Raw genomic sequence first — 23,931 nt, forward strand, 5'->3', positions numbered from 1 at the left:
ATGAAAGTTATACTGTCATAAGTAAAAACAAATGTTTGTGTTTGAAAACCTAACAAAAGCAAATGTTTCTATTAAAAATCACAAAGATGCATTATTAGACATTTTGCATGTTTGGTTTAGAAGTTATGTTTGAAGAAATGTTTTATTGCTTTTTTTCGTATTATCTCAGGATTCTAAGAACATTACTGTCTAATTGAGATAAAAAAAAAACATTTTTGTGTTTGAAAACCTTACAAAAGCACATGTTTCTAGTAAAACTCACAAAGATACATTAATACAGGCATTATTACACATTTGTACATGTTTGGTTTAGGAGTTATGTTTGAATAACTTTCATATTTTAGTATGACAGTTATACTGTCATATTGAGTAAAAAAAATGTGTTTGCAAACCTTACAAAAGCACATGTTTATACTAAAATTCGCAAGGATACATTATTTCAGGCATTATTAGATATTTTGCATGTGTGGTTTAGGAGTTATGTTTGAAGAAATGTTTTATTGCTGTTTTCGTATTAACTCAGGATTCTAATAACATTACTGTCTAATTGAGTAAAAAAACAAATTTTTGTGTTTGAAAACCTTACAAAAGCACATGTTTCTAGTACAACTCAGATACATTATTACACAATTTACATTTAGTATGACAGTTATACTGTCATATTGAGTAAAAAAAAAATGTTTTGTTTGCAAACCTTACAAAAGCACGTTTATACTAAAATTCACAAAAATACATTATTTCAGGTATTAGACATTTTGCGTGTTTGGTTTAAGAGTTATGTTTGAATAGATGTATTGCTTTTTTCGCATTATCTCAGGTTTCTAAGAACATTACTGTCTAATTGAGTAAAAAAACAATTTTTTTGTGTTTGAAAACCTTACAAAAGCACATGTTTATACAAAAATTCACTCAGATACATTAATGCAGGCAGTATTACACGTTTTTACATGTTTGGTTTAGGAGTTATGTTAGAAGAAATGTTTTATTGCTGTTTTCGTATTATCTCCGGATTCTAAGAACATTACTGTCTAATTGAGTTAAAAAAGAAATGTTTGTTTTTGAAAACCTTACAAAAGCACATGTTTCTAGTACAACTCTCAGATACATTATTACACAATTTACATGTTTGGTTTAGGAGTTATGTTTGAATAACTGTCATATTAGTATGACAGTTATACTGTCATATTGAGTAAAAAAAATGTTTTGTTTGCAAACCTTACAAAAGCACATGTTTGTACTAAAATTCACAAAAATACATTATTTCAGGCATTATTAGACATTTTGTGTGTTTGGTTTAAGAGTTATGTTTGAATGTTTTTTCGCATTATCTCAGGTTTCTAAGAACATTACTGTCTAATTGAGTAAAAAAAACAAATTTTTTGTGTTTGAAAACCTTACAAAAGCACATGTTTCTAGTAAAACTCACAAAGATACATTAATACAGGCAGTATTACACGTTTTTACATGTTTGGTTTAGGAGTTATGTTTGAATAACTGTCATATTTAGTACGACAGTTATACTGTCATATTGAGTAAAAAAAAATGTGTTTGCAAACCTTACAAAAGCACATTTTTCTACTAAAATTCACAAGGATATATTATTTCAGGCATTATTAGACATTTTCGTGTTTGGTTTAGAAGTTATGTTTGAATAAATGTTTTGGTTTTTTTTCGCATTATCTCAGGATTCTAAGAACATTACTGTCATATTGAGTAAAAAAACTATTTTTTTTGTTTGAAAATCTTACAAAAGCACATGTTTTCTAGTAAAACTCAGATACTACATTATTACACAGTATACATGTTTGGTTTAGGAGTTATGTTTGAATAACTGTCATATTTAGTATGACAGTTATACTGTCATAGTGAGTAAAAAAATTGTTTGGGTTTGCAAACCTTACAAAAGCACGTTTATACTATAATTCACAAAAATACATTATTTCAGGCATTATTAGACATTTTGTGTGTTTGGTTTAAGAGTTATGTTTGAATAGATGTATTGCTTTTTTTCGCATTATCTCAGGTTTCTAAGAACATTACTGTCTGAGTAAAAAAAAAATTGTGTTTGAAAACCTTACAAAAGCACATGTTTCTAGTACAACTCTCAGATACATTATTACACAATTTACATGTTTGGTTTAGGAGTTATGTTTGAATAACTGTCATATTAGTATGACAGTTATACTGTCATATTGAGTAAAAAAAATGTTTTGTTTGCAAACCTTACAAAAGCACATGTTTATACTAAAATTCACAAAAATACATTATTTCAGGCATTATTAGACATTTTGTGTGTTTGGTTTAAGAGTTATGTTTGAATGTTTTTTCGCATTATCTCAGGTTTCTAAGAACATTACTGTCTAATTGAGTAAAAAAAACAAATTTTTTGTGTTTGAAAACCTTACAAAAGCACATGTTTCTAGTAAAACTCACAAAGATACATTAATACAGGCAGTATTACACGTTTTTACATGTTTGGTTTAGGAGTTATGTTTGAATAACTGTCATATTTAGTACGACAGTTATACTGTCATATTGAGTAAAAAAAAATGTGTTTGCAAACCTTACAAAAGCACATGTTTCTACTAAAATTCACAAGGATATATTATTTCAGGCATTATTAGACATTTTCGTGTTTGGTTTAGAAGTTATGTTTGAATAAATGTTTTGGTTTTTTTCGCATTATCTCAGGATTCTAAGAACATTACTGTCATATTGAGTAAAAAACTATTTTTTTTGTTTGAAAATCTTACAAAAGCACATGTTTCTAGTAAAACTCAGATACATTATTACACAGTATACATGTTTGGTTTAGGAGTTATGTTTGAATAACTGTCATATTTAGTATGACAGTTATACTGTCATAGTGAGTAAAAAAATTGTTTGGGTTTGCAAACCTTACAAAAGCACGTTTATACTAAAATTCACAAAAATACATTATTTCAGGCATTATTAGACATTTTGTGTGTTTGGTTTAAGAGTTATGTTTGAATAGATGTATTGCTTTTTTTCGCATTATCTCAGGTTTCTAAGAACATTACTGTCTGAGTAAAAAAAAAATTGTGTTTGAAAACCTTACAAAAGCACATATTTCTAGTAAAACTCACAAAGATACATTAATACAGGCAGTATTACACGTTTTTACATGTTTGGTTTAGGAGTTATGTTTGAATAACTGTCATATTTAGTATGACAGTTATACTGTCATATTGAGTAAAAAAAATGTGTTTGCAAACCTTACAAAAGCACGTTTATACTAAAATTCACAAGGATACATTATTTCAGGCATTAGACATTTTGCGTGTTTGGTTTAGAAGTTATGTTTCAATAAATGTTTTATTATTTTTTTCCGCATTATCTCAGGATTCTAAGAACATTACTGTCATATTGAGTCAAAAAACAATTTTTTGTGTTTGAAAATCTTGCAAAAGCACATGTTTCTAGTAAAACTCAAAGATACATTATTTCAGGCATTATTACACATATTGCATTTTTGGGTTTTGGAGTTATGTCTGAATAAGTGTCACATTTAGTATGACAGTTTTACTGTCATATTGAGTAAAAAACAATTGTTTGTGTTGTAAAATCTTACAAAAGCACATGTTTCTAGTAAAACTCACAAAGATACATTATTTCAGGCATTACTACACATATTGCATGTTTGGTTTTGGAGTTATGTTTGAATAACGGTCATATTTAGTATGACGGTTATACTGTCTTTGAGTAAAAAAAACATATTTTAATGTTTGCAAACCTTTCAAAAGCACATGTTTCTAGTAAAACTCAAAGATACATTATTTCATGCAGTATTAAACCAACACATTTTTGAGATCAATTGTGTCTATTGATATTGTTTTAATCAGCCCAGCCTTATTTGAGATTATTCTTGATTAGTTTACTATGGACAAAATGCAATTAATCGCAATTAAATATTTCAATTGTTTGACAGCCCTGTTTTTTTTTTACTTTTTTGCTGCTTTCACCACAACCCCTTTGTGGGTGATCATAAACAACTGGTGAGGTGTGATCGCATTACAGCTATGTTGATATCAGGCTCGACGCCTCGATCATTGGTATGTTTTTGTCGGGCTTTCCCCTGACAGTTTGTCTATGTTTTGGGTTTTTCCTCTGCATTTGTCCGTTTCCTCTGTGTTTGGTATCTCCTGTCTTTAGTTCCTGTCTGGTGCTCTTGTTTTGTCAGCTTCCTGTCTTGTTCCCTGAGTGCTGTGTTCCTCCTCAGCTGTGGCTGATTGGCACCTGGCCACACCTGTTGCCAATCAGCCTGCTCCTATTTGTACCTGGTTTGTCTCGTGGCAGTTGCTGGATCATTGTATTGTCTTGTCGATGTCACGTCTAGTCGCTCTTGTGATGTGTTATCGCTCCTGTCGTGTCGTACCTTGTCTTTGCAGCGTAGCGGTAAACTATATTCAGTTGATGTTTGTAGCTTACTGTTTTTTGTTCCCTGCTTCCGTTTTATTTTTCATTATACAAGTAAGACTTCTGTTTGCCTGTTCGCTACCCGCTAGCTTCCATGCTAAGCTCCTGTTCGTTGTTTTCTAGCTCCCAAGCTAGCTCCTTTTGTTTGATTATCCGCCTCGTGCGCGCTTTGTGTTTGTACTCTTTTGGTTTTGGTTTTGTCTTAGTATTTAATTAATTCATGTTTTCACATTCCATGCCTGCCTCCATCTATGCATCTTGGGGTTCACCAACAAATACTCTGACGGTTTTCATCTACAAAACCATTGTTTGTATCACTCCATTTTATCTATCTTGTCTTTTAACAAAAAAACTTGTAAGTCACAATCTGCGTTCAATGAATGTTCTTCAATTTGTCATCCCCTAAGTAAAAACTGAACTGGGCAAGAAAGCATTTAGGTTTTCAGCGCGGAAGGCTTGGAATAGCCTACAATCGAATATTCAACTTCAAACCGTTGTCACATTGAATGAGTTTAAAGCTTCTGTGAAAGGATTGCAGTCTACATTGTCTGTATGCACTTGTGTCATATGAGCAAGTTTTAATGTTGTAAATGTGATGTTTTATGTGTTGTTTACTGTTTTTATTGTAACCTTGCTGCTACCCTCTTGGCCAGGTCTCCCTTGGAAAAGAGATCTTTGATCCCAATGGGATTATTTCCTGGTTAAATAAAGGCTAAATAAATAAATAATAGGCGTGTGCCCACAAAATCCCACTGCGCCTTGGTACCCCTTTTTTAAAATCATGAATACGAGAAGCTTCCATAACCCAAGTTACAAGACTTGAGAGGTGCGACCGGGCTAAATTAGGGTGTAATAATTATCAATCCCGTCCCGCACCTGCTGTAAACAATGCTGACGGGTGCAGGTTGTAAAAACAAAACAAAGAGCTTAGCGCTGCAGAAATGCATCACGCAAGTGAGATATTGGTCTGCGACTTTGTGAGCACAAAGACAACACACACCCTCCGTTCTACAAATAGTCGTTTGGATCTATTGTCGTCGTGCCGTGCGGCCTCTTGATGAGCGTAGTCGTAGACGTCGAGCACGGGCAGCTGCAGGATTTGAAGCCGCAGAGAAAGAGAGAAAGGGGGGAGAAAAAAATCCAAAGGGGAAAAAGCAGCGTCGGCAGGCAACAGGATGCACATGGCCCTGAGAAGGATGACTTGTTGGATGCAGGAAGCCGAGAGAGAAGGCAAGAGGAAGGAGGCCATTTGGATCACAGCTGCGTTCGGATTGAAAAATTCCTGTTTTGAAGCACAGACATGTTGTTGTCCCGCCACAGGATGACAAAAGAGGCGGAAGAACCCAGTGGGCCGCAGTTAATGCGCTTGTCCACTTTTGGTGGCTCCATATCAGAACTAATATTAGACACTCTTGATTACCTTTTTTGCATTTTGGAAGAGTTTTCATTCACTTTAAATACAACAATTTGTATTTTTAGGTACAAACCCCGTTTCCATATGGGTTGGGAAATTGTGTTAGATGTAAACTTAAACGGAATAGAATGATTTGGAAATCCTTTTCAACCCATATTCAGATGAATATGCTACAAGACAACATATTTGATGTTCAAACTGATAAACACTTTTTTTTGTTGCAAAAAATCATTAACTCTAGAATTTGATGCCAGCAAGACATGACAAAGAAGTTGGGAAAGGTGGCAATAAATACTGATAAAGTTGAGGAATGCTCATCAAACACTTATTTGGAACATCCCACAGGTATAAAAACAGCTTCCCAAAAAATGCTGAGCGTTTCACAAGAAAGGATGGGGCGAGTTATACCCCTTTGTCCACAACTGCGTGAGCAAATAGTCAAACAGTTTAAGAACAATGTTTCTCAAAGTGCAATTGCAAGAAATTTAGGGATTTCAACATCTACTGTCCATAATATCATTAAAAGGTCCAGAGAATCTGGAGAAACCACTCCACGTAAGCGGCATGGCCGGAAACCAACATTGAATGACCGTGACCTTCGATCCCTCAGACGGCACTGTATCAAAAAAGGACATCAATCTCTAAAGGATATCACCACTAGGGCTCAGGAACACTTCAGAAAACCACTGTCACTAAATACAGTTTGTCACGACACCTGTAAGTGCAAGTTAAAGCTCTCCTATGCAAAGCGAAAGCCATTTATCAACAACATCCACAACAGCCTCCGGTTTCTCTGAATATGGGTTAAAAAGGATTAGCAAATCAGTGTATTCCGTTTATATTTACCATCCATCCATCCATCTTCTTCCGCTTACCCGAGGACGGGTCACGGGTGCAACAGCCTAAGCAGGGAAGCCCAGACTTCCCTCTCCCCAGCCACTTCGTCTAGCTCTTCCCGGGGGATCCCGAGGCGTTCCCAGGCCAGCCGGGAGACATAGTCTTCCCAACGTGTCCTGGGTCTTCCCCGTGGCCTCCTACCGGTTGGACGTGCCCTAAACACCTCAATAGGGAGGCGTTCGGGTGGCATCCTGACCAGATGCCCGAACCACCTCATCTGGCTCCTCTCGATGTGAAGGAGCAGCGACTTTACTTTGAGTTCCTCCCCGATGGCAGAGTTCTCACCCTAAGGGAGAGCCCCGCCACACGGCGGAGGAAACTCATTTCGGCCGCTTGTACCCGTGATCTTATCCTTTCGGTCATAACCCAAAGCTCATGACCATAGGTGAGGATGGGAAAGTAGATTGACCGGTAAATTGAGAACTTTGCCTTCCGGCTCAGCTCCTTCTTCACCACAACGGATCGGCACAACGTCCGCATTACTGAGGACGCCGCACCGATCCGCCTGTCGATCTCACGATCCACTCTTCCCTCACTCGTGAACAAGACTCCTAGGTACTTGAACTCCTCCACTTGGAGCAGGGTCTCCTCCCAAACATCCAACACAATTTCCCAACTCATATGGAAATGGGGTTTGCACAACAATTTGTATTTTTAGGTAGTTTTTGTTCCTGTGCATGTCCCAACATAGGCGCCGATCCAACGCCGAGCACCCACGTGGGATTGATGACAAATCCTTTTTCACCACCGAGCAAAAACCAAGCATGCTCAGAAAAGTCAGATTTACTGCCCGTCCGAGCACCCACTGGCAGAAATGTAGATCCCTGCCTATGTGTCCCAATACTTTTGACCACACCATGCAACATTTCCTAAAGTTAATTTCTGGGCTCAACATTCCTCCATAATCCAATTTGTTGATTGTCAAGCAGGCACCTTTAGTTTGCACTAAATCAGATTCTTTACTATTAGTTTATGAACTACACAAGGGGTGTCAGAAAAGTTGTCGACCGCAATCTTCGACATGAGGGACATCGTTTACTGCAAGTTCCAACCACAGGGCCAGGACGTCTTACTTGCGATAATCGCTATCAGACAACTAGTGAAGTGAATTATATTTACATAGCGCTTTTCTCTAGTGACTTAAAGCGCTTTACATTGTGAAACCCAATATCTAAGTTACATTTTTTAATCAGTGTGGGTGGCACTGGGAGCAGGTGGGTAAAGTGTATTGCCCAAGGACACAATGGCAGTGACACAATTGGCAGAAGCAGGGATCAAACCTGGAACCCTCATGTTGCTGGCACAGCCACTCTACCAACCGAGCTATACCGTTCCCTATAATAGTGTGCTCATCATTAGCTGGCAGCTAGACAACTAGAGTAGGCTGACCATATTTTGAAACCCCAAAGAGAGGACAAGGCCGGGACTAGGTGAAAATTTGCCAATGTTACTTGAACTTGCTTTATAAATAATATATTTATTTAAATAAAGCATTTTTTCTCCTCTGTTGACAGTATAACAAAATAAGTCACACTTATATTATGTAACATTCACAGTTTTAGAAAAAGTACAGAGGTAGCAATATTCAAAATAACCTTTTGTATACAATATACAGATAAATAATGCTTTAAAACAGGTTAATTATATTTAAACAAAAAAACGGTAACAGCTCATTTATTAAAATGTTTCTTCTCAGTCTAGTGGACCATTCTAATGTAAAAAATATAAACAATGCCTCAAAACATTTGAAACAAAAACAGATGTCCTCAGAGAATACACCATAGGTGAAGGGTATTTCACAAATCAGTTAAAACAATAAAAACAGAGGTGGCATTTCTGAGCCGATTATTTTAGGCGTCTGTAAAAAAAAATTTAAAAATGTAGAGTCAACATTTAAAACAAAAAAAGGAACTTTCCCGGCAAAACCCGAACCAAAACTTCCTGTCAACCGCGTCACTTCCCTAACTTCCCCGAAAGTCCCGCCCCCCCAGCCAGAGCCATTGGCTAACACCCCGTAGCCAGCCGCTACAATATTTACAGCTAGAATTCACCAACTCGAGGAATATATATATACGGTAACTTAACCCTGGACGTACATTGAAAATACACGCAACCCTAATTCAAAATGCCGGACAATTTCGGCATTTAAAAAAACCCGCCCGGACACCCCCGCAAGAGAGAACATGTCCGGGGAAAAGAGGACGTATGGTCAGCCTAAACTAGAGTATGAATTGCTATCCGACAACTAGCGCGCCAATCGTTGGCTGACGAAAAGCATGCCAATAGCTATCTGACAACCAGCGCTCTCATCATTAGTTAGCAGCTTGCACTGTTGTCAACTGAACCACCAATGCGCCAATTGCTAGTTGACAATTAATGCGGCAATCTCTTGCTGACCACTAGCACACCACTTGATAGGTGACAAGGAGCGTGCTAATCACTAGCTGGCAGCTTGCGCCACTGGCAACCAGCACACTAATTGCAAGCTGATAACTAGCACGTTAACCGCTGGCCGACAAGAAGCGCCCTAATCACTAGTTGGTAGCTTGCGCCACCGGCAACAAAAGCACTAATTGCTAGCTGACAACTCGCGCTCTAATCACTAGCTGGCAACTACAGCACTAATTGAATGAATATGATCATTTATTCATATTTTTATTTGGAAGCTGCAAGTTACAGTGAGTATGGGTAGCAATGTCCTCACTATGTCTAAACTACACTACAGTGTGTGAATGTTAAAGGCCTACTGAAATGAGATTTTCTTATTTAAACGGGAATAGCAGGTCCATTCTATGTGTCATACTTGATAATTTCTCGATATTGCCATATTTTTGCTGAAAAGATTTAGTACAGAACATCGACGATAAAGTTCGCAACTTTTGGTCGCTAATAAAAAAGCCTTGCCCGTACAGGAAGTAGAAGCCGATGAGCGCGTGACGTTACGGGTGTGAGGGCTTCTCACATCCGCACATAGTTTACAATCCCTTCGCGAGCGATTCTGACCGAGAAAGCGACAATTTCCCATTAATTGGAGCGAGGATGAGGATAGTGACAGTGAAGGACTAGAAAGAAGAAAAAAAAAGACAGGGCAGTGTGAGCGATTCAGACGTTATTAGACACATTTACTAGGATTATTCTAGAAAATCCCTTATCTGCTTATTGTGTTACTAGTGTTTTAGTGAGATTACATAGTCGTATCTGAAAGTCGGAGGGGTGTGGTGACCACCAGTGTCTCTGAGGGAAGCTATGTTTCTCGACGAGGCGAAGCGAAGGCAGCCGGTCGGGCCGAGCTGAACTTTTTTCCCCCTCCACAGTAGAAGCATCCCACGTTCGGAGGCGGCCAGTCGGAGGAGGCAGGAGAGTCCGCAGCTGCCTCTTTGACAGATGGACAAGGAACGACGCAAGCTCCGTTCATGTCTACGGTAAAAGCCGACTTATTAGCACAATTTTCTCACCGAAACCTGCCGGTTGACATGTGGTAGAGAACCATGTTCGCTTGAACGCTCTGTTCCATAGTAAAGCTTCACCTTCGGGAATGTAAATCATGAAACACCGGCTGTGTATGTGTTCCTAAAGGCAGCTGCTATACACCGCTTCCCACCTACATCTTTCTTCTTTGACGTCTCCATTATTAATTGTACAAATTGCAAAAGATTCAACAACACAGATGTCCAGAATACTGTGTAATTATGTGATTAAAGCAGACTACTTATAGCTGGGATCGGGCTGGAACAAAATGTCCGCTACAATCCTTGACATTACGCGCACGTGTCATCATACCGCGACATTTTCAACAGGATACTTCGCGAAAAATTTAAAATTGCCATTTAGTAAACTAAAAAGGCCGTATTGGCATGTGTTGCAATGTTAATATTTCATCATTGATATATAAACCATCAGACTGCGTGGTCGGTAGTAGTGGGTTTCAGTAGGCCTTTAATGTTTAACATTAAAGGCCTACTGAATGCATATAAATAGATATTATAATAATAATATAATCTAATTTAACAATAATTTAATTTAATTGAAACTAATTATCATATAAATATTATAAACAAATTGATGAAAAAAAGGCTCCAACCGATGTTGAAACTATTTTTTTTTAAATTACATTCCATCCTGGAAAAATACAATTCAAATACATGATTCAATGGCGCAAATGGATATGACCATCATGCTTATTGTGTACTCCCTAGTCACACAGAGCAAGAAAGGCCTGCAAGCTGATAAAACCTCTTAAGTTTGCACAGTTCCTGCTCATTAACAACCGGACATCTTACTGATGTCACAGCGCTTGGTCCTCCTCTTCACTTTTAGTTTGATCTATAAGTCAGTCATTGATTTGTTACGCATTATATATCACTTCCTCATTTTTTTTTTTCCCCAACTTCCTCATATTGAGAGGCACTCAAGCAAGCAATTATTTGATAATGGCAATTTGTCATTGGTATACTTTGTTTTTTATATATACTGTATGTATAGATTAAGGCTGACCATTAATTATTCAACATCAATTAGATAAATGCTGATCAACTATGCACAACCTACATTAGAATAGTACACTTTAAAGCTGTGCAGTAAGTGGAGTGCATCATTATTGACTGAGGTTTTTTTTATTTTTTTATTTTTTTTAAGTGTTTACATTAAAACCTCGCAGGTCAAACATAAATTATATTATATGGCAATTTGTTGAAGTTTTGAAACAATTTTTCTTAAAAAATGAATTGAAATGAAACAAACATTTTAAATAACATTGTGAGATTCCTACAGCTGTCTTACAAGCGTAAAAGGAAGCTAACCACTGGACAACTTCACTGCCTACGGCAATAAACGTGCAGGTAAGTCAGTCCTATTCCTATTATTATTGTATACTCATCGTCACTGTAGCTATATTGTACTAAGCAGCCAGGACTCAGATCAGCGTACATTGCAATACGTACAAGTTCTGGCTTTATGGTCATCGTCACTTATCTCAAAACATAAACAAAATTTTTCAGATCTATTATTCCAAAAGGTCAGACAAAGACACTTGTACAAAAGCTGAAGTTATTCCCCCCCCCCCCCCCCCCCAAAAAAAATAATGGAAATGTAATTAATACATTATAGATACCCACAATTTAGCACAAAACAAATTTTAGAAAATGAAAAAACAAGGAAATATGTAGAAATTTATTTTCTTACACATTTTTTTTAATTCAATGTTGTTTACTTTATTTACCTGAGTACTGGCACTCGCAACTTTTTGGGCCCCACACTGAAATATTTAGCAGGTGTACCAAAAAAAAAAAGTCACCAAAGTCTGCATTTTTTTTTGTTTGTTTGTTTAGTCACTGGATTCCACAAAGCAGGTACATAAGCAGGTAAACCGACTGTTTTTGTGGAGCGTAATGTCAGATCCTACGATAACCCAGACAGCACACAAAAAACTTTTAAGTTTTTTTTTTTAATAAAAAACTAAATCATACAAAACGTGTACTGTACTGTATTGGGCATATACAATAATACAGAAATATTTACAGTATCCCTTTTTCAGTGGTTTCGGATACCAATTTTAGAGACTACAATATTGGCCGATACCGCTATTAATCCAATACAATCAGCACAAGTGATAGAACATACTTTTATTATTTTGTAGTGCGGAATGTTAAAAAAGGCTTGATCAAGTGAAATTAGTCAAACTGAGAAAAATAGTACATAAATAATCACTAAATACATGGCAGACTTACGCTCTCTTTAAATTGGAGTGGTAATTTGGTTTTCCGTGACACCTGGAGGCCACAATAACTCATTGAGCATGACGCAGTAAGTAGAATGATGCGGACACGTTTGATACTGGACACTTTGTATTTCAAGTCAACTAGAATGATTTTATACTTGTTCATATTGACAAATGTGCTGCTTTAGACTGTTGTTCAATTAAGGACATATGTTACCTTTTATAGCTATTGTGTGCTTAGCTGTTGTGTAGCTGCTCACTCCTAGAAGCCTATATATCCTACCATGTTTAACTTTTGTATGGCGTCACTAAAATACAAGAAAAGACCAAATCGATATCATCCGATACTTGTGTTTTTCCTGATATCTGACCAATGTCACGCCTCTTATAATAGTATACAAAAACTAATTTTTTCAAACCCCTGCTTTAGTTGTTTGGATGTCTTTTTGTTGTTGTTTTTTCCTTGAAGTTTGGAGGCACAGATTTTTACCCAAAATAATGTTGGTCACCAAATTCCACGCATTTTTTTAAATTCTAAAGTGTAGTTATTTTTAATACATCAGACTTGTAAGATTTATGACAACAACAAAAAAACTTGTATACGGTAGTGTTGTAAGGATACCAATATTTTGGTACCGGTACTAAAATTATTTTGATACTTTTCGGTACCTTTCTAAAAAAGGGAACCAAAAAAAATGTCACTATTGGCTTTATTTTAACAAAACAATCTTAGGGTACATTAAACATGTTTCTCATTGCAGTTAAGTCCTTAAATTAAATAGTGAACACACTAGACAACGCGTCTTTTAGTAGTAAGTAAACAAACAAAGTCTCCGAATTTAGCTGCTGACATCAATCAATCAATCAATGTTTATTTATATAGCCCTAAATCACTAGTGACATATGCAGTAATATATTGTATCATTTATCATTCTATTATTTTGTCAAAATTATTAAGGACAAGTTGTAGAAAATGAATGATTAATCTACTTGTTCATTTACTGTTAATATCTGCTTACTTTCTCTTTTAACATGTTCTATCTACACTTCTGTTCAAATTTAATAATCACTTATTCTTCTGTTGTTCGATACTATACATTAGTTTTGAATTATACCACAAATTTGGGTATGAATCCGATACTAAGTAGTTACAGGATCATACATTGGTCATATTCAAAGTCCTCATGTGTCCAGGGACATATTTCCCGAGTTTATAATCATAATATACATTTGAAAAAAAAACGAAAGAAGATGTGATGCCAAACATTTTGGATGTATTCATAGTAGTATCAACTAGATACGTGCCTGTATTTGGTATCATTACAGTGGATGTTAGGTGTAGATCCACCAATGGCGTTTGTTTTCATTGTGACACCGGTGAGCTAAGGTGTGTGTGAAGCATGTTTAGCTAGGTATGATACTTGTAACAAACTCACTTTGTCACCATGGAGACCAGTATTAGTGATTTAGAACAGTGGTTCTCAAATGGGGGTACGCGTACTCCTGGGGGTACTTGAAGGTATGCCAAGGGGTACGTGAAATTTTCTAAAAAATATTCTAAAAATAGCAACAATTCAAAAACCCTTTATAAATATACATATTTATTGAATAATACTTTGACAAAATATGAATTTCAGTTCATAAACTGTGAAAAGAAATACAACAATGCAATATTCAGTATTGACAGCTAGATTTTTTGTGGACATGTTCCATAAATATTGATGTTAAAGATATCTTTTTTGTGAAGAAATGTTTAGAATGAAGTTCAGGAATCCAGATGGATCTCCATTACAATCCCCAAAGAGGGCACTTTAAGTTGATGATTACTTCTATGTGTAGAAATGTTTATTTATAATTGAATGACTTGTTTTTAGGTATTTTTATATCTTTTTTTCCAAATAGTTCAAGAAAGACCACTACAATATTTTGCACTGTTATACAATTTAATAAATCAGAAACTGATGACATGGCGCTGTATTTTACTTCTTTATCTCTTTTTATCAACCCAAAATGCTTTGTTCTGATTAGGGGGTACTTGAATTAAAAAAATGTTCACAGCGGGTAATCACTAAAAAAAAGGTTGAGAACCACTGCTTTAGAAGTAGCTAAAACAATGCCGATGGCGGACGGACGTTAGCCGCTAGCTAGCTAGCCAGCGATGTCTTAAAGCACCTCTTCCTTATAACGTCACCTTTATCGTTAATTTTTAGGCCAATATGCGTCCGTTCTCCCTTTTCTGTCTCCACACAGTGTCTGCTTGTAAGTACTCCGTGATTGTGTGCCGCCGAACATGCTCGTCTGCTTGTAAACCAGTAATGACAAGACGTGACTTCGACGTGGGGGGGTGCGGGACCGGTACTTTTCAGAGACGGTGTAGTACCGAAAATTATTAATTAGTATTGCGGTACTATACTAATACCGGTATACCGTACAATCTTAGTATATGTTCAGACTGTAACTAAATAACACATCAATAAGTCAGGATTGTAGATGTAAAACAAACAGAACAAAGGTGATACAGTAAAAGTAGATGGATGCGTGTGTGTGTGTGTGCGTGCGTGAGTTGGATGGGTGGGCTAAAGTGACGTGCGTGTGTGTGTGTTGAAAAGCTGAGTCCGGACTGGAGGAGGAGTGAGAGCAGTCTGCAGCTGCGACGCACACACAAACGCCTTCCTTTCTTCATCCCTGCTTGTCACATTTCTTTTAGCAGCAAGTTCCAATTTTCAAGCAAAGGATTACTTTTGTTTGATTAAATAGTTTCTTTAAACCAACCAACTACAGACCTGAGGCACAATGTAAGTGTAATTATGTTTTTTTCTAATTGAACTCTTGTTAGACATTGTCCAAATTGGTTAAACAGAACAATGAGCTTATGATGTGCGATACCACTCATTTTCTCTCCGATCCGATACCGAGTAAAAGTCAGGCTGGTACGGGCGATACTGATCCGATATTGATCCTTGATGCGACTATTCCTAATATGTCTACTAATATATAAAAAGTTGTGTATTCCAAATAACATAATTCATAGCATAAATAATTTAAAACAGGGTTATTCATCTCAAACTCTTAAATATAATTGTATTTATCTATGTGTGTATTTGACAGGGACAGTACAATTAAACATTGCTAACCACAGGTAACCAATGTCAAAGTGCATAAGACTTCTAGCCACAGGCTAATTTGCTAATCTGGTTAGTCTTTAAAAAAAAAGTTGAGAAAAATGTAAAACATACAAAAGGATTAAGACAAGTACAAAATAAAAACAAATTGAAAATAATTGGACCCATTTGTCCGCACTACACCCAGTTCTAGTGCTCACACTTCGGATTTTCATTAAGCCCCTTTTTCAGTGTTGTGGAGAAAAGAACAACGAGGTAGTGGCGTGAATAACTATTTTCAACTTCATACAAGAGAAAAAAAAACCCGACAAAAATCGTACAAAGTAAATGAAAATTAGTAAAATAATAAAAATAAATGATTAGAATAAAAACTCATTCACAATTCAGTTAGCGTACACATTGCCTTATTCAAAAGTTTACTTTTTTACACTGTGTTCCTGTTAATGATATACATGATCTCAAATCACTAAAGTATCACAAGTATTGATATTTTGATTCGACATCGATATTACAGAATTGAATACATGTCTGGTATCGGCAGTATCGATATTTCAGTATTGATTCAGACGTCACTACAATGTGCAATAAACACTAATAGTTGAATAAAATGTCAAAATTAATGAATCAATTGTTAGTAAAATGCATTACGACAAATATGTCACTAATAGTTGAATAAAATGTCAAACTTAATGAATCAATTGTTAATAAAATGCATTATGACAAATTTGTCTGTTATTGTTTTACAAAATAGTAAATTATCTGTTTTTTATTCTACCAACATCCTTGAGAACTTTGATCAGGGGTCATAAATACTACACGGTCTCCAAAATTAGAGAGCAGCGGAGCCACAAGGGAGGGTCTTTTTAAAGAGTGCAACGAGCCCTGGCATGAAATGATGGAAATGTGAGAATTCGGAGGGCAGGATTGATTTCACTTTGCAAGTGGCACGACATTCCTCGCATTCCCCTACAACAGTGTTTTGTGCCGTGGGACTTTATCTAATTTCATCTATTTGGGTTAAAAATATTTTTTGCAATCCAGTAATTATAGTCTGCAAATTATGCGTTAAGTGTTGGTGCTGTCTAGAACTCGGCAGTATATCCGTGTAATACTCTTCCATATCAATGGGTGGCAGCCGGTAGCTAATGGCTTTGTAGATGTCGGGAACAGTGGGAGGCAGGGTGTAGGTAAAAAGGTGTCTAATGCTTTAACCAAAATCAAACAAAATGTGAGTGCCCCTAAGAAAAAGCATGGAAGCTTATGGACGGCAATGCAGAACGAAACTAAAACTGAACTGGCTACAAAGTAAACAAAAACAGAATGCTGGACGACAGCAAAGACTTACTGTAGAGCAAGGACGGCGTCCACAAAGTACATCCAAACATGACATGACAATCAACAATGTCCCCACAAAGAAGGATAGCAACAATTTAAATATTCTTGATTGCTAAAACAAAGTAGATGTGGGAAATATCGCTCAAAGGAAGACAAACAGCTACAGGAAAATACCAAAAAAAGAGCAAAAGCCACCAAAATAGGAGCGCAAGACAAGAACTAAAACACTACACGGGAAAACAGCAAAAAACTCAAAATAAGTCACGTGTGACGTGACAGGTGGTGACAGTACACCTACTTTGAGAGAAGAGCTATATTGATGCATGCTTGGTTATGGTTTAAAGTCATATCCAACAATTGCGACAATGACTTTTTACGGTCAACCGAATTTCATTTTTTTAATTATTTATGCTGGTGGTGTGCCTCCGGATTTTTTCAACACAGAAAAATGTGCCTTGGCTCAAAAAATTTGGAAAAACACTGCCCGACAAGAGACATGAGGAAAAATGTTGTCATTTAAATCAGTATTTTCATTAGATTTTTTTTATTGTCACATAAAATGTAAATTCAGTATGGGAAACCAATCCTTAAGTAAAAAAAAACTTTTTATTCTCAGTATTGTACATATTTGATAGTGTGCATGTAATAATAGGTAGATGCAAAGTGCAGCATGATTATATGATGACAGTAAGATATCACCTCCAGGCAGGTTTTTGCTTTGCTAAGACATACAGTATACAACAGGAGACGATGTATGGTACATGTGGGAATATATTATGGCAACAAAGCCTTTTTCTTTCCATTGCGGAAATACAAAGTTTACCTTTTTTGGACTCGCCGTGTCCCGATACTAATGAATTTCCTTAATTTTCCAAAACTTGTTGGATACCGCCATTAAAATCTTTTTAAAAACTGGACTATCGAATTCACGACTTTACTGAAAATTGTCAATTATTTTGCACATAATTTTAATTTTAGTAGCAACTACCAAGAGTTTTGTGCAGGCTAAAGGTTTGGACACACCTTCTCATTTAATGGGTTCTCTTTATTTTCATGACTATTTTACATTGTAGATTCTCACTGAAGGCATCAGAACTATGAATAAACACATGTGGATGATTAACCTGTGTGATGACTGTATTATGCTGATAGTATATATTAAACAAGTTGAAAAACTTATTCGGGTGTTACCATTTAGTGGTCAATTGTACGGAATATGTACTGAACTGTGCAATCTACTAATAAAAGTATCAATCAATCAATGTACTAAACAAAAAAGGTGAAATAACTGAAAACATGTTTTATATTCTAGTTTCTTCAAAATGGCCACACTTTGCTCTGATTACTGTTGTGCACACTCTTGGCATTCTCTCGATGTGCTTCAAGCACCTATGTGAAATGAATACCATTTCAAGTGACTACCTCTTGAAGCTCATCAAGAGAATGCTAAGAGTGTACAAAGCAGTAATCAGAGCAAAGGATGGCTATTTTGAAGAAACTAGAATATAAAACGTTTTCAGTCATTTCAGCTTTTTTGGTTAAAGTACATAACTCCACATGTTTTCATTCATAGTTTTGATGCCTTCAGTGACAATCTACAATGTAAATAGTCATGAAAATAAAGAAAACACATTGAATGAAAAGGTGTGTCCCAACTTTTGGCCTGTACTGTACTTACATTCAAAAAAGCACAGCAGTGTTCTATAAACCCCCAGTATAACAAAACAAGATAGATAGATAGATAGATGGATAGTACATTGATTCCTTCAGGGAGAGTTCCTTCAGGAAAATTAAAAAAAAAAATACTGTGCTTAAAAAAGTATTTAAAACATTGTTCTTAATGTTCTATCAATATGGTGGTAGCGTTACGTCATGATAGTTGTACTGAAAGGCTATTAAAAATGCTAACATACTGCGAGTTTTATTTTTAATCGGGAAGAGTTTCTCTTCTTGGCACATAGAGACGTGGTAAATGTTGGGTAGCAACTTTGTGGAGGTTTTCTGCACACTGCGATAATGTACGCTGCCTGCAGGGCTTGTGGTGGTGGATACTTTGCCTTTCACACTTGCATGTATTCATACTTGCCAACCCTCCCGGATTTTCCGGGAGACTCCCGAAATCCAGCGCCTCTCCCGAAAACCTCCCGGAAGAAATTTTCTCCCGAAATTCAGCTAGAGCTGGAAGCCACGCCCCCTCCAGCTCCATGCGGACAGCGGATCTGTGTGGAGACAGACTGTTTTCACGTCTGCTTTCCCACTATATAAACAGCTTGCCTGCCCAATCATGTTACAACAACTACAGATTTTAATAAAATACTGCACACACAAGGAGACGAAGCAGAGGAACGAGGAAGTTACAGCCATGGGGACGAGGTCTGTAATAGAGTGATCGATGTAGTCTGTTGCCATCTCCTGGTGAATGTTGGCTATAGCGTTATGGGGTTGCTTTTTGATTGACCAACGATTTACTTTGTAGTGTGCTCCTGACAGAAAGTGAGGGAGTCTGTTCTAAAGCCCACAGTAAAGAGACGTAACTTCATCACCTCGCCTGGTTATTGAGTACAGTTAGTAGAACAACTGTTTTTATTACTGTGTATTTGATAGGTGCCATCTGAAATTCAACTATTTATTTTATTTATATATATATATAATGAAATAAATATATATAGCTAGAATTCACTGAAAGTCAAGTATTTCATACACATATACATATATATATATATATATAAATATATATATATATATATATGAAATATATATATAAAACACAAAATACTCGAGTTGGTTAATTGTAGATGTAAATGTACTCATCCCCTCTTAAACCACGCCACCGCCCCAACCGCCCCCCAACCATGCTCTCACTATTATGTTAGATCCATTATGGACTGGACTTTCACAATATTATGTGAGACCCACTCGACTTCCATTGCATCTGGTCTCCCATAGAGGGGGTCCTCTCCAAGGTTCCTCAGTCATTCACATAGACGTCCCACTGAGTTGTGAGTTTTTCCTTGCCTTTTTGTGGGCTCTGAACCGAGGATGTCGTTGTGGCTTGTGTAGCCCCTTTGAGACACCTGTGATTTTGGGCTATATAAATAAACATTGATTGATTGATTCAATCCAAATCTGCTCATTTTGAGCTATCTGTAGCGGAATTCAATAAATAGCGAGGACGCTTTGGCCTTTAATCCATTGTTTGTCACTATGGGTGGAGGCGGGGCAGCTGTAATTGTGATGTAACTGTCAGATATCCATCCATTCATTTTCTACCGCTAGTAGAAATTATGCTAATCACCCTCAAAATCTAATCACTTTCTTTCTTCCATTTTGAACATTTCCTGATAGTTTTATCGAAATCCGCCCATAACTTTTAAAGTTAGGTTGCTAAATAACAAACCACGGCGGTAAATATTTGTCTCTAGTTGTCTGTTTTTGTCCTGTGACCAGTCCAGGGTGCACCCCCTCTTGCCCAAAGGTGGCCAGGATAGGCCCCTGCCCACCCTTGATCCTTGACAGGATCAATTACTTGCTATAAATGTTTTCAATGTCACACTGATACACTTTGGTATGTTATTCCTGTCTTGTGGTTAGTGTGTGTGACAATCATTGGTACTTTAACTTTTATAATCACACTAAAGTTCCCCATTGTTTGGTGAGGTGTGAACACAGTAATCAAACTAAGGGGCAGCCCAAGCCCACTAATCCCCTAACAAAAAGTGGTTTTGGTACAGTTCCACAAAATTTGGCAGGATTCCGCTGTAGTGAGAAAGCCGTTGTATCTTTATAAGTCGCAAACAAACCAATTAAGTTTGAACATAAATGAAATTGTGATGTAACTTAAGGATTTATACCAATGAAAATGTTTAGGTCTTTTGAACAATGGACCTTAGGTAACATATCTTAGTGGTTGTCCCAATAAGTGCCTCACATATTGTTTTTTTTAATTAAAGCTGTTGATCTGATCAGTTATCTCTTCTCTTTGTGTTGACCAGGATTAACAACAGAGATTGCTGGAAGGTGTACAAGAGGGTGAGTGTCATGTTCTTCCTGGCAGTGGTGGCGCTCACTATTGTCCAGAGAGGGAGCATCAACATGGGGGCTCCATTTGAACTCCAGCGGCAGGCTCGAATGGATGCCTCTGACGTGGAGTCCGGAGCTGCCATTCAAGTGAAGACGCACTCCTCTCAGGGGTTGAAAGGCTTTTGGAAGCCGATCAAGCACCAGCCGCTTCATCGAGGTCGATCCACCACCCAGGAGCCTAGTGTCACTGAAGAACATAGTGCCACAACCTGGGACGTAACCACCACCAACTGTAGCGCCAACCACAATCTTTCAGGCCTGGATTGGTTTCGGAGTCTGGAGGACACATTCAAGCAATTTATGCTTTACAGACACTGCCGATACTTCCCAATACTTCAAAACCACCCGGAGAAATGCTCGGGGGAGATTTATTTGCTCATGGTGATCAAATCTGTGGCAACCCAGCATGATCGTAGAGAAGTCATTCGAAAAACGTGGGGCAAGGAGCGAGTCGTAAGCGGCAAGAGGATAAAGACGCTTTTCCTTCTTGCTAAATCATCCAACCAGGCTGAGGGGGCCAACCATCAAAAGCTTTTGGAGTATGAAAACCACATCTATGGCGATATCCTTCAGTGGGACTTCTTGGATAGCTTCTTCAATCTCACGCTGAAGGAGACACACTTCCTCAAATGGTTCCACACCTACTGCCCGAGTGTTCGCTACATCTTCAAGGGGGACGATGATGTTTTTGTCAGTGTGGAGAACATTTTTGAGTTCCTCGACAGCACTGACCCTGCAAAGAACCTCTTTGTCGGGGACGTGATTTTTAGGGCAAAGCCGATCCGAAAAAGGGAGAATAAGTACTACATCCCGCAGGCTTTGTACAATAAGACCCATTACCCTCCCTACGCAGGAGGCGGGGGGTTTCTGATGGACGGGAACCTGGCAAGGAAGCTCTATTGGGTTGCAGATACCCTCGAGTTGTACCCCATCGACGACGTCTTCTTAGGGATGTGCCTGGAAGTCCTTCAGGTGGCTCCAATCAAACATAATGCCTTTAAGACGTTCGGCCTTGTGAAAAACAAGAGCAGCAAGTTGAACAAAGAACCTTGTTTCTTTAAGAGCATGATTGTTGTTCACAAATTGCTCCCAAAGGAACTCTTACACATGTGGAATCTGGTCAACAGCGAACTTGTCTGTTCACAAAAAGTCGAGATTCTATAGCTCAACCGGGCCGCTCCAGGCTGACTCTTGCTGTTTACCAGGATAGTCCAAGGGAAACTGTGCGTACTCTTCTTTCTGGGGGAAGACAGAGACAGTATTTGCCATCGCTATAGGTTTTATGTAGAAGTACTTCTGAAGTAAATTATGCTTTTTTGAATTGTTGTATTTATAAAGGCATTTAAAAATAACCTCAACCTAAAGCTGCGGCGACAATGGTAACACGAAGGAGGACGATTGATCACGTGATGTGTGATTTAGGCCTGCTTGGTGCTGATTATTTCCTTTGGAGCCTTTTCCTTTTACCGACTTCCTTGTTAGAGGACACTGATGATGGATCCATAAATGTGAATATCATTCCTCAAAATCATGAATGTCTCTGCCTGCCATAAAGAAGGAATGCCTATTTTTCACAAAAAAGGAATAATATAAGGCGCGTTCGCACTTATCATTTTGGGAGCAGTTAAAACAAACCCCTCCAAAAGACTTCAAAGACCCTTCAGTGTCAGTTATCCCATACACGCAAGACATACGAAAGAATCAAGATACTGTTTCTCTTTCACCCTAAAATCTGGAACAAAGTGGCCACCAAACAGTTTATCATTTTTAAAACCAGGAAAGGGATGTCATGTGGTGCCCACATAACGAAAACACACACAAATCTCCAGCAAAACGACTTGGGGAAAACTGGCACTGACCGATTCTGCACTTTAATGACGTTCCCAACACAGACAAGAGTCCTCAGTTGCTGCTAGTTTGTTCATTTGAGCGAGTGTGAACGCAGTTTATGGAACCCAGGACCACCCGAGAGATCCGCCTGCAGGCAGACTCTAGTCTGCGCACCAAAACACTCAAAACCAGTTCATGGTGAGCCAAACCCAACAGAAAGCCCAGAAGCATCAACTTACTTTATAGAAGGGTTGATTCCTTGCAGCAAATTTCAAGGAATCTTTTAGTCATCTTGGTATCATTTAGATCTACTTTGTTACATCTCAGTTGGCTATAAGAACAAAAGTCCTATCACATCATGTTTCATGCTTTGTCCCCAATCGAGGCTTGACTTACATGATTTAGTCCACTGACGAATTCAAGTGTGAACGGGAACCGCGTTCAAGTCCCCACCAAATAATGTTCGGACTCCAAGTGTGAACGCACCCTTACATCTAGAATTCAGTGTCTGGTTGCTGCTGTGCCTTTTTGGTTCATTCAAAGCAAGAGAATGACTCTACCTCAGTAGTCCTTCCACAACTCTCATATTTTCAAAGGTCTCCAGGATACGATAGTTTGGACATGCATTCATTCACCTTCTAGGGTTCATCCTTTTCACGGCCCTGAGCCTTTCCCAGCTGATTATGGACAACCTTGGACTGGCTGCCAGCCAATCACAGAACAGGAACATAATTTGTGTTGTAGAGGTCCTTGCGATCTCTTTGGGGGGTGGAAAAAGAAGACCGACTGGAGATACTGAGAGCTGCCCATGGAAGTGACTGTTCTGATATACTTGACGTGACGTTGACAGAAGGTTTACACAACATTGTACTTAAACCATTACTGGTACGACTATGTAAGATGTTCATTTCGGAAAAGAATGTGGGCCTAATATTTAATTTATAATCGTTTTAATTTGAATTATTCATCTTTTAGGAGTGGGTGTTAATTAAGGCATTGGCGATGTAAATATTGTATATGTGAATATTAAAAAGTTCAATATTCTGTTGTTTTCCCTCCACACCCAAGACATTTCTTTGTAAATCTGTCCTAGGTCAGCA

General features: G+C 37.6%; 2 protein-coding genes and 1 long non-coding RNA gene across 8 annotated transcripts in view; 2 read left to right on the forward strand and 1 right to left on the reverse strand.

Moving 5' to 3' along the window:
• LOC133540579 (lisH domain-containing protein ARMC9) overlaps positions 1–21,040 on the forward strand; it is a 79,662-nt gene extending 58,622 nt beyond the window's left edge. For 4 of the 5 annotated variants that reach the window (XM_061883301.1, XM_061883303.1, XM_061883302.1 and 1 more), the window contains 3 exons: positions 10,063–10,170; positions 11,519–11,586; positions 20,914–20,972. In XM_061883301.1, the coding sequence (XP_061739285.1) occupies positions 10,063–10,170; positions 11,519–11,535 (125 nt within the window). In that variant the 3' untranslated portion in view covers positions 11,536–11,586; positions 20,914–20,972. Of the gene's footprint in view, positions 1–10,062; positions 10,171–11,518; positions 11,587–20,913 lie in introns of all 5 variants that reach the window. The other variant, XM_061883305.1, reaches the window with a different exon arrangement.
• LOC133540581 (uncharacterized) overlaps positions 1–23,931 on the reverse strand; it is a 43,349-nt gene that overhangs the window by 14,231 nt on the left and 5,187 nt on the right. Inside the window, exons 4-5 of one of the 2 annotated variants that reach the window (XR_009803669.1) lie at positions 22,107–22,240; positions 19,870–22,012 (exon numbers count right to left, since the gene is read on the reverse strand). This is a non-coding gene — a long non-coding RNA (uncharacterized LOC133540581). Of the gene's footprint in view, positions 1–19,003; positions 19,141–19,869; positions 22,013–22,106; positions 22,241–23,931 lie in introns of those variants that run through there. The other variant, XR_009803670.1, reaches the window with a different exon arrangement.
• Positions 15,079–23,875, forward strand: b3gnt7 (UDP-GlcNAc:betaGal beta-1,3-N-acetylglucosaminyltransferase 7). Its single transcript, XM_061883308.1, has 2 exons — positions 15,079–15,259; positions 20,914–23,875. Coding segments are annotated over exons 1-2 (1,254 nt in total). The 5' UTR covers positions 15,079–15,257; the 3' UTR covers positions 22,166–23,875.

This window comes from Nerophis ophidion, linkage group LG22 (genome assembly GCF_033978795.1).
Source record: "Nerophis ophidion isolate RoL-2023_Sa linkage group LG22, RoL_Noph_v1.0, whole genome shotgun sequence".
NCBI lineage: Eukaryota > Metazoa > Chordata > Actinopteri > Syngnathiformes > Syngnathidae > Nerophis > Nerophis ophidion.